Below are 17,925 nucleotides of genomic sequence, written 5' to 3' on the forward strand. Positions count from 1 at the left end.
TCCATAGGGACTGTTACTTTGTATTCTGAGAAATTGATTTATTAAAGCATTTGAAGATGGGAGCGACATTAGGTGAACATCTAGGCCACCCATTCTTATCTCATTCTCCTTTCTCGCATCTGTGATCAATCCAGCATCCTTGACTTGGTTGCCAATCGCCTTCTGCTGGGACAGCTCCAGTGAAGGTCAGTCCTTCTTTGGTCATGTCTCATTTATAGAAAGCTCTTTTAATCCATCGCTCCACCCTGAGCTGCTAGTTCTACTCATCTCAGCCACCAAGGGCAGGCTGATATATCTCCCTTGTATTCAGAAGCCCCAGGTCGATTTACTCAGTGTCTTACCTGCTCATCTACACCATCTCGTTCTCTCACTGGAGACTGTGGAGACATGTCTACATCTATCCCACCCAATGACTAAAACATCATCAGAAAATATGGAAGACCGACTGATCAATTTCTTTTTCCCAATGGCACGTTGCCCAGGTGTGTTTTTTGGCTTTAGATGAGAGAAAACTCTCTCTATGCTGTTCAGAACTGACCTGTGATTTGTACTCTAATTCCAGTCAGCATGTTGAGTGTATTATGTGCTGCTTTTACTGACAAGGAAAGCCTGTTTGCTTGCTTCTGCTATAATAATAAAGCCTCCTTTCTTAGTCTATGCTGACAGTAGCTGGCTGAATGTGCTTTGGGTTCTAAAGCACCCTATTTATAGCCCCATTTCCAGGTAATCTCTATTCATTGCAATGCTGCCTTTGCAGGTTCTCATTCTCCATCCATGAAGGTAGGCACAGACATGCAAGGGGCCCTCCTGGCTGAGGCAGTAAAGGGAAACTTGGAACTGTCTGGTCCCTACCTACTTTTGGAGAATAGGTTGGGAAATATCCTTGGAGATTAAACAAAATATTTTCTCCTGTATCAAGAATGGAGCTGACATGGATTCAAACTACAGAGACTAGGTAGGCTGCAGGTCCACCCAAAGGAGTTTTCACAGGTCAAAGGCTCCCAGTTTTATTACAGACCCTATCTTAACCTAAGAACTGGATATCTGTCACAGGTGCACTTCTGAATAGTGTTTTTAGAGCAAACAATGATTTGTTATTTCTTTGAATTTATTTGATTTCTCTAAGGAGACTTTATTCTGGAAACACACAGAAAATTTATCTTGCAGAAATCTTTTATTCTGCATACCTTCCAGTGATCTTGTTAGTAAAAGAAAGATTGAGAGAATAGTCCTAAGAAATACTTATCTGTAACTGAAGTCCTTTCCTGAAACCCAGGGGAGATAAAAGGAGATGATTTATAATACCATCTGGATGAAAACTGGAGGGAAGCTGGGGATAAGCTGGCCTGTTGTAGATATAGTGGGACAACTGGAAGAGACACTGAGAACCTTGTGGAAAAGTGAGGGTGGAATGGGAGCATCAAGGAGAACAGATTCAGCATTGGGGCTTCATGCCCATGACTTTTTGGCTATGAGAACTGATCCCACATTCCTGCCTTCAAAACTTTGTCTTCATTTCCTCTACTTAGAATTCCCTCTACCTTGATTTTATCCATTAAAATGCTGTGCGTTCTTTAGGGCTCATGGTAATGCTGACATTGAGGTTGTTTGTGCATGAGATAGACATTTTCAATTAAAAGAGATTCTAATCTCAGAGTTGGATGTTTGGTGTGACAAGATTAACCTTTCTGATCTCACCATTTATATCTCCTGTTCATAGCATATTCTACTTGTACTACTCTTAAGGCTTTTGTCATATTCAGTCCTATATTAGTTATCTTAGTATACCGTATTACATAAAAATTTCCTTTAAGGCAGGTGCTGCATTTAACTCATCTTTGTATCCTAATCCAAGCAAAAATGTCTGGTAAACACCACCCACTTAATGGATATCTATTGTCATATTCTCTGCAATTTTTAAAATGTATCTTCAGGGCACTTTTCACAGCAGATCATCTGAATGATTTAAATGTGGCAAGTGTATCGCTTATGGTGTGATATCTAGTGAACTTTTAAAATTCTCATTTCACATTCTATTGGGATTAGCTTTTTTAAGTGAGCAGAGGATAGAGCACCTGTGCATCCTCAAGGGATTTAGTGAGGCTCTAAAGATGTGGTTAGATGTTAAGGATGGAATCAAACGATAGTATAATTAGAGTTAGAAAGCCTGATTTGTGCCCTGACCTCAGTCTCTCCCCATGCAGCCCTGATGACAAAACCCTTGCCATTTCTCTAACCTGACATGCTGATCTTTGCCCTTTAGCACCTTATTCTCTCTGTCCATAATGTGCTCCCCAAACTTATCCAACTGATTTAATCCTACTCATCTTTCAAGATGCAGTGCAGCTTTGCAGAGGACAAGATGTCTAAATGGACTTTCCCAGGTAGAGTTAAGTTATTGCTCTGTTGCAATAATCTGTTGGTATAAGGCTCCTTCATAGTCTGGAAGCACCTTGAGGATAGGGATTTTATGATCTTTTCAGGGTCCATCAAATGCATGCCAATTACTTGCTCAGTTTTAAGGAAATGAGATGAATGTTAAATAACTGAATAAATAATGAAGGAAGGAATAAACAGTCCAGATGACCATGCAGGTGACTTTATCAATAATCACAAGCCCCTTGCTAATAATATCCTGTAGAGTATGCAGCTGGAATGCTAAGATGATCTTTGTTTACTCAAAACACATTTTCTTAGTTCAGAACATTTCAGAGGAGGAACAGAAGAATCCTATTTTCTTACTAAAAGTATTGAAAAGTCTTTTCAGTGTTAGGTATTACTATATCAGTATAGATGAGCAGAAGTTCACCCGTTCTATGTTTTACTTTCCTTACTAGAAACAAAACAAATATTCTTAGTTATTATTTACTTTGTTCCTGAAGAAAAGTGAAAGTGTTAGTCACTCAGTTGTGCCTGACTCTGCGACCCCATGGACTGTAGCCCACTTGAGCTCCTCTGTCCATGTAATTCTCCAGGCAAAAATACTAGAGTGGGTAGCCATTCCCTTCTCCAGGGGATCTTCCTGACCCAGGGATCAAACCTGGGTCTTCTTCACTGTGGGCAGATGCTTTACCATCTGAGCCACCAGATGTTTACTTACTAGAAACAAAACAAAGTATTCTTAGTTATTTTTAGTTTGTATTTAGTCTATACCATCTCTTTTACTCTTTACAATAACTTCCTAAGAGAAGTATTATCCCTGTTTTATAGAGGAGGTAACGAGCTTTGAAAAGTGAAGTTAATTGCCCAAGTCATGCAGCTATTAAGTGGAAGAGCCAAACTCACAGGAGCCTGGTTGACCTGCTCTAAATCCCATGTCTCCTAGACATAACTGTCTTTTGAAGGTTAAATACAATTCTGTAGCGCTCCCTCTCGCCTTGTTCTACTCAATCTTGGATTTAGTTCCTTTTGGCAACTGAGTCCAATGTTTCAGACAATTATTGACTTAAAAAAAATGGCAGGATATATTTTTAAAGATAAAATTGTCAATGTATGTTTCTATTCAAGAGACTTTAGGCTATTATAGTCCTAGAATCTAGATCTCAATATCTGTGAGTCATTCTTATTATTTCTCATAGGAGGAAGTGAAACTGAGAGAGATTATGTGACTTGCCCAGATTACAGAGTGAATGACAAAACTGAGCTTCGGTACTAGAATCCTGAATTTTCATTTTGTGATTTGTTACCTTTCTGCAAACTGGGCCCCTTCAGTCCCTGCAGTCTTCAAATCTTTCTTCAGTGAATGACCTTCAGAAGGTTATATGACCTTTTTGTGCCAGAGTCTAATTAGTGCTCTAAGAAGGTTGCAGTGGTCCACTTCCCAATATTGTGAGGACAGTAATTAATAGCTATAAAACACTCTGCAATACACAGCACTATCCAAACACCAGCATGGCACAACCGAGTCTATTTCACAGTAATTAATTTGGCATGCAGTAAGGGAGAGATCTGTAGAGCAATACTTGAATGACTTTGCAGAGATGACCATCTTCTATATCTTGAAAGACTGTCCCATGGCCAGGATAAAGAATCAAACTGCATATTAATTCATTAAAAATGTTTTGTAGATGACTTGTTTTCCTTCTTTAATATTGTCCTTTAAGACATGTGTGTCTTTTTAATAGGACCATGGAAATGCTATTTTATTCACAATGAGCATCAGTCTTCCATCAATCATAACGGTATACATGCTGTATTATTTTTAATGTGTATAATACATCTGGAAGGTAGATAATTCACCTCCATTTTATAGATGAGAAAATCAAGGCTTAGAAAATTAATCAGCTTGAAAAATAATATTAGTTGAATGAAGTGTGTACATTCTTTGGCATCTTGACTTTTGCCTTTTAGTGACAGTTTTGTTAGTGCATATAGTATTGGTTTTCTAGTCATTATTTCATCATTAATAATAAAAACATAATTAAGAAAAAAGTTAAGTAGCTTGATTAGCACCAACCCAGCTCATACATGTATTTGAACACAGATCTGATTCCAGGGTTTTGTTTTTCTTTCTGATAACATGACATTGTCATAATCAATAGGCTTTGCACTTGAAGTTTATTTTTCCTGAACTGTTACAAATCCAGCTCTGATTCATCTGTACTCTGATGCTTGTCTGTCTTGGTAGCCAATATTCCATACTTTCAACTTGCTGAATAGGCTAGCGGCACAATTTAGAACCACGAGACAAGTCTAACCCAGAGTAAAAGTCACTATATCCTGTCCAGCTCTTTTATTTCCAGTCCCAGTAGAAAAAAAAAAAATGGTAAGAACTAGAAAATATTTTTGGTTTCACTAAATGTTAACAAGTATTTCTACCTTAAATTTTAGCAATATTGAATACCTCACCAAGTTATGAATGAGTGGTCCTTACCCATATAAATTTTCTGTGGAATTGCATGACATTTCTGTGGTCCAAGAGTGGGCTGGATCCTGTACATTGAGAAGCACTGCTATAGAATTCATATTTTGAAAATTAATTGGTTTAATACATGTATATGTGTGAATAAATAATAGCCATTAATAAAACTTTACTGACATGCAACAAATAGAGAAAAATACATGACAGTAAAGGTATGGTTTTTGATATATTTATCAAAAACAACTACTTATGGAACCACATCTAGGTCAAGAAATAAAATATTGCCAGCCCAAGAAGTTTGCTTTCTGCCCTCCTAATTACTACTTACCTCTTTCTTCCTAAGAGGGAACCACTTGAGAATCATATAGTGTATATTTTTATGTGTGGCATGTTTTCCTTGATGTTATATTGATCATACTTAATCACTGTAGTCAATTGTGCCACTACATCAAAATTTATTTATCCATTCTTGTGGTGGATTGACATTTATGTTATTTAGAATTTTTGGCTCTATGATTACTGTTGCAATGGACAGAATCTTGAATTTTCTTCTTAGTCTCTTATTAACATATGCATGCATTTCTATTTATTATGTAGTTACAACCTGTAACTACTGGATAAAGTATATATATATATATATGTAATATATTATTCTGCATATCTAATGCAGAATGTATATATTCTGCATTACTTTACAGTGCTTAACTGTGTTCTATACTATCTGTAAAATTGCATCCTGAAAAGCAGAGTGCGTTCTTCTAACAGGGAATGACACACAAATTCCATAGAAATGTATATGTGTAAGGACTCTTCACTCAGACCTCATGGATTCTCACCAACACTTGATATTGTTCGTCTTGTAAATATTAGCTGTTCTGATGGGTATGTATCAATTGGCATTACATTGTGGCTTTAACTTGCATTTCCATGATTATTTATTAATTTTTTATTTGTTTTGACCAATATGGATTCCTTTTTTCCCCCCTAATTGTTGACATACACAAGTCTAGTTTTCTATTGGGGGTTGAGGTGCCTGTGTTTTTAACATATATTTATAGCAGTTGGTTATATATTGTGAATATGGACCCTTTGTTACTTATAGTAGTTAATGTTAGTCAGTTATAAAGTTTTATGCTCTTATTCAAATTCCTAGTATTGTTTGTTCATCTTTCATTTACATCATTTTTCTAGGGTTTACCAATTTTGTTGCCTTTTAGAGAATCACCTTTTACCTATAAGATTTATTGATACTCTCTATTGTATATTTAAATTTTACTTTTTTAAAATTTAATTTAATTTTATTTTTTAACTTTACAATATTGTATTGGTTTTGCCACTATTTTTAAATAAATTTTACTATTTTTTAATTTTCTTCCTTCTACTTTCTTGGGATAGAATGAACAGTTAATTTTTTAATTTTCTAGTTTGTAAGAATCAAGATCATTGGTTTTCAACCTTTCCTTTTTACTAACATGCATTTAAGGCTATGCATTTCTCTCTAAAGCACAGTTTAGCTTTATCCCACAAGTTTTGATACTCAGTGTTTTCTAATTTCAGTTGTAATTCCTTACTTCCCTTGTGATTTATTTTCTGACCCTTTGGCTATTTAGAAGGGTATTTCTTAATTACCATGAGAATTTTCCAAATATATTTGGTATAGCCTCCTAGTTGAACTGTAATGTGGTCAATATGTAATGTGGTATAATATACTCTATAGAATTAAAACACTCAAAATTTGTTGAGACTTGCTTTATGGTCCAGTCACTAATCAATTTTGGTAACTGTACTCCTGAAAAGATATTCAGTTCTTATGGAATATATTAAGTTGTTGAATACTGCATATTCTTAAGTTGTTGACTAATGGTCTATATAGGTCACTTAAGTTCATTTTGTTAACCGGGTTATTTATAGTTCTTTATTAGCTTACTAAACACTTTTGGTCTGCTCTGAAACAGTAATTTTAGCTACTACTGAGAGAAGTGTTTTAAAACTCCCATTATGATTGTGATTTATGCATATAATTCCATTTAGTTCTAATTTTATTGTCTCCGTTTTGAAGCTGTTAAGTACATACAAACATATAATTGTTACATCTTTCTGGTGCAGTGAAGCTTTTTCCATTGGGAATTGACTTATTATTTGGTAATGCTACTGCTGAAATTAATAATAGCAGAGCACTCTTTTGGCTATGTTTGGATGGCATATTTCATGGCCTTCTTTTGCGTTTATCATTCTTATACTTTTATAAGCACTATATATCTAGACTACAATGTACATTTTTAAGCTGGATATACTACATCTACGTTTAATGTAATTTTTGTTTTGTTAAATCTATCATATTATTACTTTCTACTTGTCCCACCTGTCCTAGGTTCTTTCCTGAATTCTTTTTTTTCCCCCTCTCTCCATTCTTGCCTCTTTAAATTGATTTTTAAAAATTACTCCATCTTCTCATATATTTTAAAGCACCCCTACTTTGCTATTCAAATAATTATAAAAATTTTAGAAATTTTAGAAAATGTAGAAAGTGCAATATAATTTTTATCACATAGTTATCATTTAGTAACTGATACATTCTTTCCAGTCATTTATTCTAATGTGTATAGATAATTTGATACCTCCTTTTAATGACTTTTCATGCTATATTTTTTCCCCACAAACTATTCAACAGCTTAATGATTAAATGGCAGTGTATTATATATATTATTCCACATATATACTTTTTTCCTTAATCATTTCCTATTATTGGACATTTAGGGTTTTTCACTTTTATTTTGCTACTACAAATAATGATAAAATCTATAATTTCAGATTCATAGTGTTTCCTTACTGTATTTACTTTCTTAGAATTTGCAGAAACTCTTCAAAAATTATGATGTTAAATATGTTTTAGATTTATAATTTGATGGATTATTATACTTTACTGAAATCCTTTTAACTTATGAAGTCTAACCGTAAATATGACTAAGAAAACAGATCTAACGACTGGTTGTGCGTGTGTGCTCAGTCACTTCAGCCGTGTCCAACTCCGTGACCCCATGGACTGTGGCCTGCCAGGCTCTGTGTCCTTGGGGCTCTCCAGGGAAACGTTTTGGAGTGGGTTCTTCCACTATTAACTACCAACTGCTGCATACGTATACATGGGTGAGACTAGCGATTTCACCGTTTCTGGCATCCCACACATCTGTTTAATGCATCACAATGATCAGAATATTAAGTATGATTCATCTTGAAGATTTTTGTCTGTTTTTCTGGTTAGGGATTGTATGCTTATACAGTCAATCAATAGAGTGATTAAATCTATAAAATCAAGAAGCAGTTTAGGTGAGAACAAGGAAGAAAGAGGAAAAAAAGAGTCTAATTGTCTATTTAGTATCAACATTTACAAAATACTTTTTGGATAATGGTATTGTTTCATTCCCTCATCATTTCCATGGCAACAAGTAATTGTAACATTACCCAGAATACCTGTACTTTGCCTTACTTTAATTCATTAGGTTTATTTGCAGTTATGTGTTGGTCCCACCACATTGATTGCTATTTGCCAAGGTGACAGCTACCTTTTTTTTTTTTTTAATTGTTGCTTTACAGTGTTGTGTTTCTGCTGCACAGCGAAGTGAATCAGTTATATGTATACATATATATTCCCCTCTTTTTTAGATTTTCTTCCCATTTAGGTCACCACAGAGAATTGAGTAGGGTTCCCTATGCTATATGGTAGGTTCTCGTTAGTTATCTATTTTAACAAAGTAGCATATATATGTCAATTCCAGTCTCTCAATTCATCCCACCCCTTTCCCTGTTCCCACGTGTTATCTGTAAGTTTGTTCTTTACATCTGTCTCTATTTCCGCTTTTCAGATCAGTTCATCTGTACTATTTTTCTTGATTCCACATATATGGAAGATTCTACATATAAACAATCTTATATTTGTTTTGCTATTTCTGACTTACTCTACTCTGTATGACAGTCTCTAGGTCTATTCATGATAGACCTTACATCCTTCTTGACTTGGAAACTCAATGAGCACATTATCTCTTCCTATCCTAAGTTGTGATCCTGAGATGTTCACTTTCCACAGGTCACATCAGTGAAGGCCAACAGGCATCCATTCTGTTCAAGGGTTTCCATTTGTACTGTTGGGAAGTAAACTCTTCCACTTGCCTGACTTTTCATGTTAAAATCCCAGATTCCAGGGACCACATAGATTGCTTAGAACTGACACTTGAAAGTAGAAACCAGATTGGGAGAAGGAGAGAGATGCCAACTGCTAAAGATAGCACCTGAGCCAATTGTTTATGAAGATTATATGTCCCTACTTTTGCAATGTTAAGTCCATTACGAATCTTTAAATACATAAGCCAAAAAATACTTTCCTTTTCTATTAAGCCAAGTCAGGGTTTTTTTCCCTCACAATAGAAAGTCCTAACTTCATGAATCTCTACTTTCTCTTATAACACTTGTTAGAGTGTAAATTTATCATTTAATGCCAGCCTCTCTCCCTAGACTGCAGTCTCATGTAGTATCTCATTTGTTGGGAGGCATTGCCTTCCCGATGCCTACAACAGGTCTGACCCATAACTGCATAAACAATCCAAGCCAAGTATTTTCTGAGCCATGTTCCCAAACATTTTTTTTTATGTGCCTGAGAGATGCCAGTTGTTTCAAGATAATATGTATATACATGCATATATATAATGCATGCATATGTATATAGTAGTCATCTTCATTAGAATTAAAGATTGCCCATAATCAATTTGAGAGATACCAAGGTCTCTTTCTTTGCTTGTAAACTTGAGCAAACTGTTTCTTTAAGCATCAGTTTGTTTAACCAGTGAAAGGTGTTCACCTCACTGCAGGCACCTGTAGATAGCAGCCTCTTGGTAAGAAGAATTACTATTAGTATCAAGGAGCTAACTAGATAACCAAAGGAGAAGAGGGAACATATATAGTCATTTCAAAACCAAAGTGCTTGAGTGGACAGAAGCAAAAGCCAGGGCTGCATAACACTGACGTTTTTATTAGAATTCATTTGTAACAAATGGAACTTGTGTCAGCAAAGAACTGATTTTCATACAGACTTCTTTCGCCACCAATGTAACGAAGTAAGAAAATAAAAAGCACGCCTTTCATTCTGTAAAACATTTACGCGTACTACTAATTAGAGGTAATTGTATTTTTTTAACAAGCCATTTTACAAGTTATTTTTTTAAATTTTTCAGTCTATGCATCCAAAACGAGAGCAAAGAACACAACTGTTATTATCTTTGTAAAGACACTCCAAGCTTGGATGGCAAAGCCACATAACGGATGGATAGGATGGATCTGCAGCCTTCTGATCTCTGCTGGAGTATCAGGGCACCCATAAACCCAAAGGAAACTAAAACCCAAAACAGGAAAAAGAAAAGATTATTAAAAATAAAAAGAAGGGCCTAAAACAAAGCAAAACCAAAAAAAAAAAAAAAAAACATGAAAGAAAAAAACCTGTATATTAGCACAGAATTTTTCCTTTCCTGTTTCTATGTTGGGTTATTTACATACACACAAATGAATTTCTGAAGCAGTTTCTTACAGATGGGTTCAAGTACTAACATTATTGGGTGTAGAATCAATAGGGCAGTGCATAGTACAAAGGTATAGAAAGTGCAGAGTTCCCTAGAGGCCCTTCCCTCCCCTGGCTGTCCTTGCCGTTGTCTAACCATGCAAATCATTTTTAAAAAAGAGCTAAAATAAAGTTCTGTACAAATCACTTTTTATATATTTTGATTTTTTTACCATTGTAACTAATTACAAAATTATACATAACTACACATACATAGGTAAATAATAGCACCGTACTGGTTATGATGATGAAAATAACTGAAAACTTGAGTTTATGGTAATGGTAGATAAAGATGTTTACCTGGGAAAATAAAGTAGAATGGTTGTACAGAAAAGCACAGTGGAATGCACATCAATGACAGTAAGGGAGTTAGTTCTCGGAACAGCTCCTGAACAGCAAGATATCTGGAATAGTCTCCTCCTCGCTCGTCTGTGGTATGCATCCCATACATTTTCTTCCTGTGATTATTCTCCCCTTTCCCTTTGCCACATGAGCAGTTTCAGTTTCAGGGAGAGAAACTGCTCATCGGCCAATGGTCTGGTATGCAATACGCCATCGGATTCTACATGTCCAACACGGCACATCTGCATGATGCAATGTCTCTCTGACCCCCTTAGTTTCACTGAATGAAAATTATAGCACTGAGTAATCTGGCACTTGGATCATTCTCCAAAAGATACAAACTAAAAGAAAACAACAGACCCACATAGTGCACATTCTTCTCTGGTTCTGATGTAGGTTAGAGAGTCTCATTCTGAGGTAGCCTTCTAGATACTTTTTTTTTTTTTTTTTTTAGTATTATATATTTTTTAAATTTTTTTTTTTTTTTTTTTTTTTTTCTCAGCTTTTTTTTTCCTTTTTTTACAAAAGTGCTCAAATATGATGCTTGCAAGTGTTTGGTCTCTTGGATTTCATTCTGCCAGTGATGGGAAATGTAGAAAACAAAAATCCTTCCATGCAGAACATTAATGAAGCTAATATTAAATTGAAATTATACTAAAACTCTAAGAGTTCCTTGAATATTTTGAGTGTTCTTTAAAATCATGTAAGATATGGCAAACTCATGCCATCATTCATGGCTTCCTATAGAAACTGTAATAAAAAAAATTTTGGGGATATGTGTAAAATATATATATATATATGTTTTTAATTCTTCTTTTAGAAAAATCTGAATGGAATAGTAAATATGTTCAAAGTTGACAATGGTGTTTGTTAATAAATTTGGTGCAGTTACTGAATGTTTCAGAGCAGATTTGGAAGGGATTACAAATAAAACAAGTAGCTTTTCCTGATGTTGATGGTTATGAAAGGAAGAAGGGCCCTGCTTATCCAAGTGCTTTGGGCTGGTACAATCACTAACATCCCCGACTTGGTTAAAACTAGGAATGCATATTATTCAAAGAGTTTTTGTACATGTGGTAAACAGATAATACTTTAATTGGAAGAGAAACACATATGAACAAGGAATGAAAATATGAACCAAAAGCTAAAAAGAAATGCTATTAAAATAGGCATCAATTATAAGGCACTCTAAATGCAAAACTAAAACCAAAAGAAAACAAAGTACAGCACTTCCCAGGAATGCTGTATGCCACACACACAAAAAAAGTTTCTGACTGAACAGAGTAACATGAGTTTGGCTTTGCCCCTGTTACATATCATAAATGCAAATTTCATAGCACATACTATAGACAATATACGATTGAATACACTGTTTTTTAAACATCTTGATAGCTGATATATTACAACATTCTCCCCTCCTAAAGGGATATGCACTGACCTTTCCCACATGCACACCTCTTAGATATCTAATAATGTTTTATTGCACTAGAGTGTTAGAAATATTGAACTTTGTTGGAAGCCTGGCTAACAAAATAGTATCTGTCATTATGATTAGGTGGGTGAGTGAGGGGTTGGGGGAAATTGGGTAGGAAATTAAGGGGGTGAGGTTTGACAATCACTGATGTGCATTCCTCATTTCCCTTAAAAATTAAAATTGTGTGATATTAAGAAATATCAGTATGTCATAAAATTAATAACAAATTGAAAAAGATGTTACAATAGCTTTTCTACCTTAAAAAATTAAAAACTAAATCATGGAAGAACTGAATAATAGCTATATCTATCTTTTTGTGTGGACACACTGTATATATACATAGACACCCCTATAAAATATGGATATATATGTATATATGTTAGCAGCAACTTTATACTTTGCGCCTCCCTGTTGATTCCAAACAAAACAAAACAAAACAAAGTTCTCTTTGATTATTTTAAGAGAATGGGTACTTTCTCAGCAACGAAAACCAAACAGAAGTGTAAAAATAATATCAGACGAGACCAATACTGTAGATTAAGAATATTGCACAAAAATGTGCAAATTTTCAAATTATTCGGTATTTCTACAGCAAGATATTACAGATAACAGTTCTACAGCTTAAAAAAACCTACAATTTGGAAATAAAAAATGAACAGTTATGTAACTTTTTTAAAATTTCACTTTATCGAATGATACATTTTGTTAAAAAAAAGTTTACACAGTTAAAAATGAAGCACAGGTCAGCAGTATCTTTACAATACTAAAAAACTAAATCAAAGACTTTCTTTTTAAACATTCCCCACCCCCTTACCCCCTACAATGTTATTATGAGTAGTATGGTGGGAAGGGGCGATGTCGAAACAAGTCCATTTTGTCATGAGAAGCCAGCAAAGATCTTGCCCTGAGCTTCTGCACTCAGGCCATTTCTCCTCACACCCGTCACACAATCCTGAACAAGATGGTGGTTCTTTGCTGTGATTTCTTCTTCCCTTTATTTTGAATCCTTGAGGTATCTGTAAATAAAATCCTTCAGATGCCTCCTCAGTCAGGATTCTCTTTATTATTTTTCAGGTTAGATTATTAAACAGTGAATTCTTGGTCCACCCGGAAGAGTTTGTTGTTTTTGTTTTTTTTTTTTTTTTTTTAATTTGTTTTGTGTGTGATAGTCCCACTAAGTGGTTGTTAGCTAGAAGTTAAGAAGGACTTCTCAAGTGCCCTGTATGGCTCAGAAGAGACTCCATGGATATTGAAGGGCCTGCGGTAAAGATCCAAAGTGGGTCAGGGGTTTCTACGTTGCATAGTGATCGAAGCTGCCCAGGTACTCTAGTGAGGCTCGATAGCAGAACTGATACTGATCCTGCAAGAGACAAAGCACGGGCGGGGGGAAGGAAAGGGGCCGTGAGTCCATCATGACAGGAAAACGGAGACCGATGCTGGAAGACAGCTACAGCTGGTGGAGGGCAAGACCACTACTTTCATCAAACAATTCAATCCAATGACCGACTGCTTTCTTTTAAGCAAAGCACCATTAGCCACAAAGGTATTTATTAACTCTACCAATCAATTTGACTAAAATAAGTCTCCTAATCCCAAAGTAGGGACAGCTTGTGTGAAGATTATCTTCCAGACATATGTGAACTGTTCTCCAAGTAGTACCAGACAATACCACCAACTGAACATGTGAACTCCTTTATATGTCACAGCTATTGTTTATAATTATCTAATTATTTGTGATAAGTAATTCTCAGTTTGCATATTTAAAAGAGGCTGATGCAGATACACATTGTCCAGAGGAAAATATGGGTTTATTTATTTTCTGGGCTATTGCCAAAAAAAAAAACCATCTAAATTAAAAAAAAAAAAAAATCTTATCAGACAGTAGTCCTTATCGCCTGCAATCAGAATTACTCACTGTTGTTTCTGATGTGCTTATGTAAGTGAGGGAGGCAGCCAGAAGGTATCTTTGGGATGAACATCAGGCATATAAAGCTGAATACACAGGGTGTTAAACTGTCAAGCTTTTCATCCCTTGAAAATGGCACCGTAAGACTGGCTGCCCATGTCAAAAAATACCTGTGCCATTTGGCCTAATTCAGTGTGATTGCTACTTGTCTGTTCTGCAAAGACCTACACGAAACTCAAACAGCATGAAACATGCCCTTTTATAGACAGGGAAGAACACTGTCAAATTGGAGTAAGTGGGGGCATTATAAGATGGAAAAATTTTAATTTACAGATGAGAAGGGATGAGAAAAAGTAGGATTTTCCCATAAAAGAAACTTATTTTCAGTAGCCAATGGGGCTGAAAGCAGATAGTTTCTATTTTGCTTAAATGTGCATTTTTCTACAATAAAAATGGTAATGCAAAATAAATGGAGTTTGCTTTCCTATCTTGTCACAGTAAGTTGCTTGGCTAAGTGTTAAGGCTTTTTAAAAGTCCAATTTCCCTCTGTCACCCCCAATACCTATTAAGTTTGTCAGGCTGACATAATGTTTTGGGTATTGCAAGCCAAATGCTTGCACTATTTTCAAATCAAAGTCTGGAATATACTGTGGGTGATGAATTTAGGAATACATATAAATTGTATGATTTGGTGGCCTTTTGAGAAACAGAAACACTATCTATCCTTAAATTATCCTTAAAACGAAGTCAATAGGCCAGATTGACTAAATCATGAACTCCTATTATTCTGAGAAATATGAGAATTTTCATATCAATTATTGGAGTAGAAAGTGGCAGGCTAATTTCATTAGGGCATATCCAGGATGCAAATATTTAAAAATACCATTATTAAGAAATGAAATATGGAGCAGTTGATACCACCTAGGCAAACAGAAGAGGAATGGAGAAGTAAAATGGGCCAAGGGTCTGTTAGCTACCAGGTATATTATCTACCCTTGTGCTTTTTACATATATTAATTATGTGCAATGTATATCACCTTAATACGTATATAATTAATTATATGAAATTGCCATTTTTATAGGCCCGAATGACCAAATACTGACAATTTGACATGTTTCAACCTGATATATTATCTTAGATAACTTCCAAACCAGCTCTAAGATGTTGACACTGCCACTCCCATTTACAAAGAGGGGGAATAAGGTTCAAAAATATTAAACAACTGGATGTTTTTCCCACAGTATTTCCCTGTATTTTGTCTCTGGTGTTGAAAGTCTCTGGACTCTAGGAGATCTTGGCAAATAAAGTCTATTATTTGGCTCTTGAGATGTGACATATTCCTGGAGATTTTTCTCACCTCTGTCTGCACCATGGCTGGTCGTTGTGTTCTTAACATTTTGACAGTCTGGAAGATATCTACTACTCCTTCATATCTCATTCTTTCCAAAACAATGCTTAGTGTTATGAAGACTCCAGTTCTTCCAACGCCCGCACTGTCATAGTAACAAAGGCAATATTACTAGATGAGACACGCACAGTCATGGCTACATTTTCCTGGAGGTGAACATATGTCCACCAGCTTCCATATTACATCAGGTTCTTCTACAGCAGTGTTTCAGAAAATGTGCTGTTGGGTTCACAAAATGATTAACTCTTAGGACAGTGTGCCATGATAACAGTGACAATGAATATAGAGTAACTGATTTTTTCAAACAGGGAGTATATATCATTGTGGAAAGACCCAGGAAACATAAAAATATAAAGTAAACTGATTAAAGGAAGAGTGAATAAGATATATATTTACACTCTTCATCAGATCCTGAAATTTGGGCCTTGCCTGCTTAATATTTTTAAGCTATGAAATAATTCAGATAAGGTGAAACAAAAAGAGATTCTATAGCAGGATTTTCTGACACAGGATCTTCACAAGACTTCATTTAGTCTTCATAACGGTCTATGAATATTTTTTATGTATGGATTATGTAAATGTATATATATATATTCTGTTTCTGAAACTTATAACTTTAGCATATTATCAAATGGGTCTCTAAACTTATAAAAAAAAAAAATGTTTGTTAGGAGCCACTGAGCTATATACATACACCTATCTACTAATTTTAGATGTTCAGTAGCTAAATATCAGGATTCTTTCCACCATGTTAGCAAGGTTTTGGGTTTCTGTTTTATTTATTGTTTTAAGATAATTGTAGCAAGAGAAGAAAATGAATTCTTAGCTTTTGTGCTCTTAAGAAGTAGGAAAGCATCTGCAGGTTTAGGTAATGAGGAGAAGAGTGAATAATCTGAAAAATCCCTGCATTTTTGGATCGTAATTAAACAGCATGTGTAATGCTTGGGTACAGGCTGTAGAAACTGGATGGATTCATTTACTTGGGGATGTAATTGATATATAAATAATGTGTCCTTTTATAAACTGTGTTTTTTCTAAAGAGTCCTAACAGAAATGTAAATCCACAGGCAGGTTTTACACAGTGGCTAAGGATATCCAGGGGCAGACAAGGCTCTCTGTCAAAACGGAGTAGATGACCTTCAGGGTCGCGTTCAACCTTGAAAGTCTCTCTTAATCCCAAGAGACTGTGATTTATGATCTTTTCGTTGAATGATTCAAGTACTCCAGAATCTATTTTACCTTGATTTCATTGCTCAAATGTTACAAAAATACAGGGCTTCTGACTTTCCACTAGGTGCTTTCAAGAAAATAACAGACACTAGCCTTATAACTTCTGAATTTATTGACTTTGTCATGTTATTAATAAGCTATAAATAAAATAAGTGGTATTTTACAAATACTCTCAGATAAAAGGAAATATCTAGAGGTCTTTAACATATGTGAATAACTCATCATGGTATTTTACTAAAGGAGTCTTTGTATATACTCTTTATCCAAATAATTTTGTGACAAAAGCAGTGAAAAGTAACATGCATATGCACACTTATTTATACTTATGGGAATGCGTGAAGGTAAAGAAAAATGTGTTAAATATAGTCTTTTCTTTATAGTTTATATTAGAAAATTTGAATTAGGATTTTGGTAAATTATGTGCAAACTTAAGGGGAGGATCCAGGTAATTCAAGTTCAGTGTATACCATCCACTTTGTCTGAATATTGAGTCCATGCATCATTTCCTACATGCTGTTTGGTTGTCTAGAGCACAGGAGTCTGGGTAAACTCAACGCATAGCAAATACGTATAAATGAGGTCTGCTTCTCACGTAATATGCCATGTCTGGGAAACAGTGTGCCAGAAAGGGTCACAGAGATCAGTTAGAAAACTGAGGTGTACAGAAGTTTCCCTTTTGTCACAGAGCTATTACATGATGACAGAAGCGGGGCTAAAGCTCAGGTATTCTGAAGCCCATGTGTTCCCCCATTTTGACACACTATCACCCTCATCACTAAGAAATGTAGTTTGGGATTTGGGGCAGGGGGAAAGCAAAGAAATTTTTTAATAAAGTCTTTCAAGAGTTTGACTCTAAAGAATTACAAACTAAGACTTTAAAAAAAAAAATGAGTTAATTCCTTTGCTAGAAGGTTTTTGCATAGTAACGTCCAAAAGCACTACATTAATTGTAAGTGTCCTTTCTGAACCATTTACTCGCTATTTCTATTAACTTCAATGATTTGAATTATAAAATGCTGTGGAAACTATTGAAAATAATTAACTTTAAGGTGCTTCATTTTCTGATATAGCAACAGTTTTCAAGCACATTGCAATGTTAAC

The 17,925-nt window shown here is 35.1% G+C and overlaps 1 protein-coding gene and 1 long non-coding RNA gene across 13 annotated transcripts in view; one reads left to right on the top strand and one right to left on the bottom strand.

Annotated features, from left to right (window-relative positions):
• Positions 1-17,925, top strand: part of LOC138988912 (uncharacterized) — a 289,550-nt gene that overhangs the window by 139,611 nt on the left and 132,014 nt on the right. The window lies entirely within an intron of this gene.
• The window catches only part of PTPRD (protein tyrosine phosphatase receptor type D), a 572,219-nt gene continuing 567,689 nt past the window's right edge, over positions 13,396-17,925 (bottom strand). For all 12 annotated transcript variants that reach the window (XM_070375882.1, XM_070375878.1, XM_070375881.1 and 9 more), the window contains 2 exons: positions 15,544-15,679; positions 13,396-13,639 (listed from right to left, as the gene is read on the bottom strand). In XM_070375882.1, the coding sequence (XP_070231983.1) occupies positions 13,571-13,639; positions 15,544-15,679 (205 nt within the window). In that variant the 3' untranslated portion in view covers positions 13,396-13,570. The remainder of the gene's footprint in view (positions 13,640-15,543; positions 15,680-17,925) is intronic.

The sequence above is a fragment of the Bos mutus genome, chromosome 8, assembly GCF_027580195.1.
Source record: "Bos mutus isolate GX-2022 chromosome 8, NWIPB_WYAK_1.1, whole genome shotgun sequence".
Classification (NCBI taxonomy): domain Eukaryota; kingdom Metazoa; phylum Chordata; class Mammalia; order Artiodactyla; family Bovidae; genus Bos; species Bos mutus.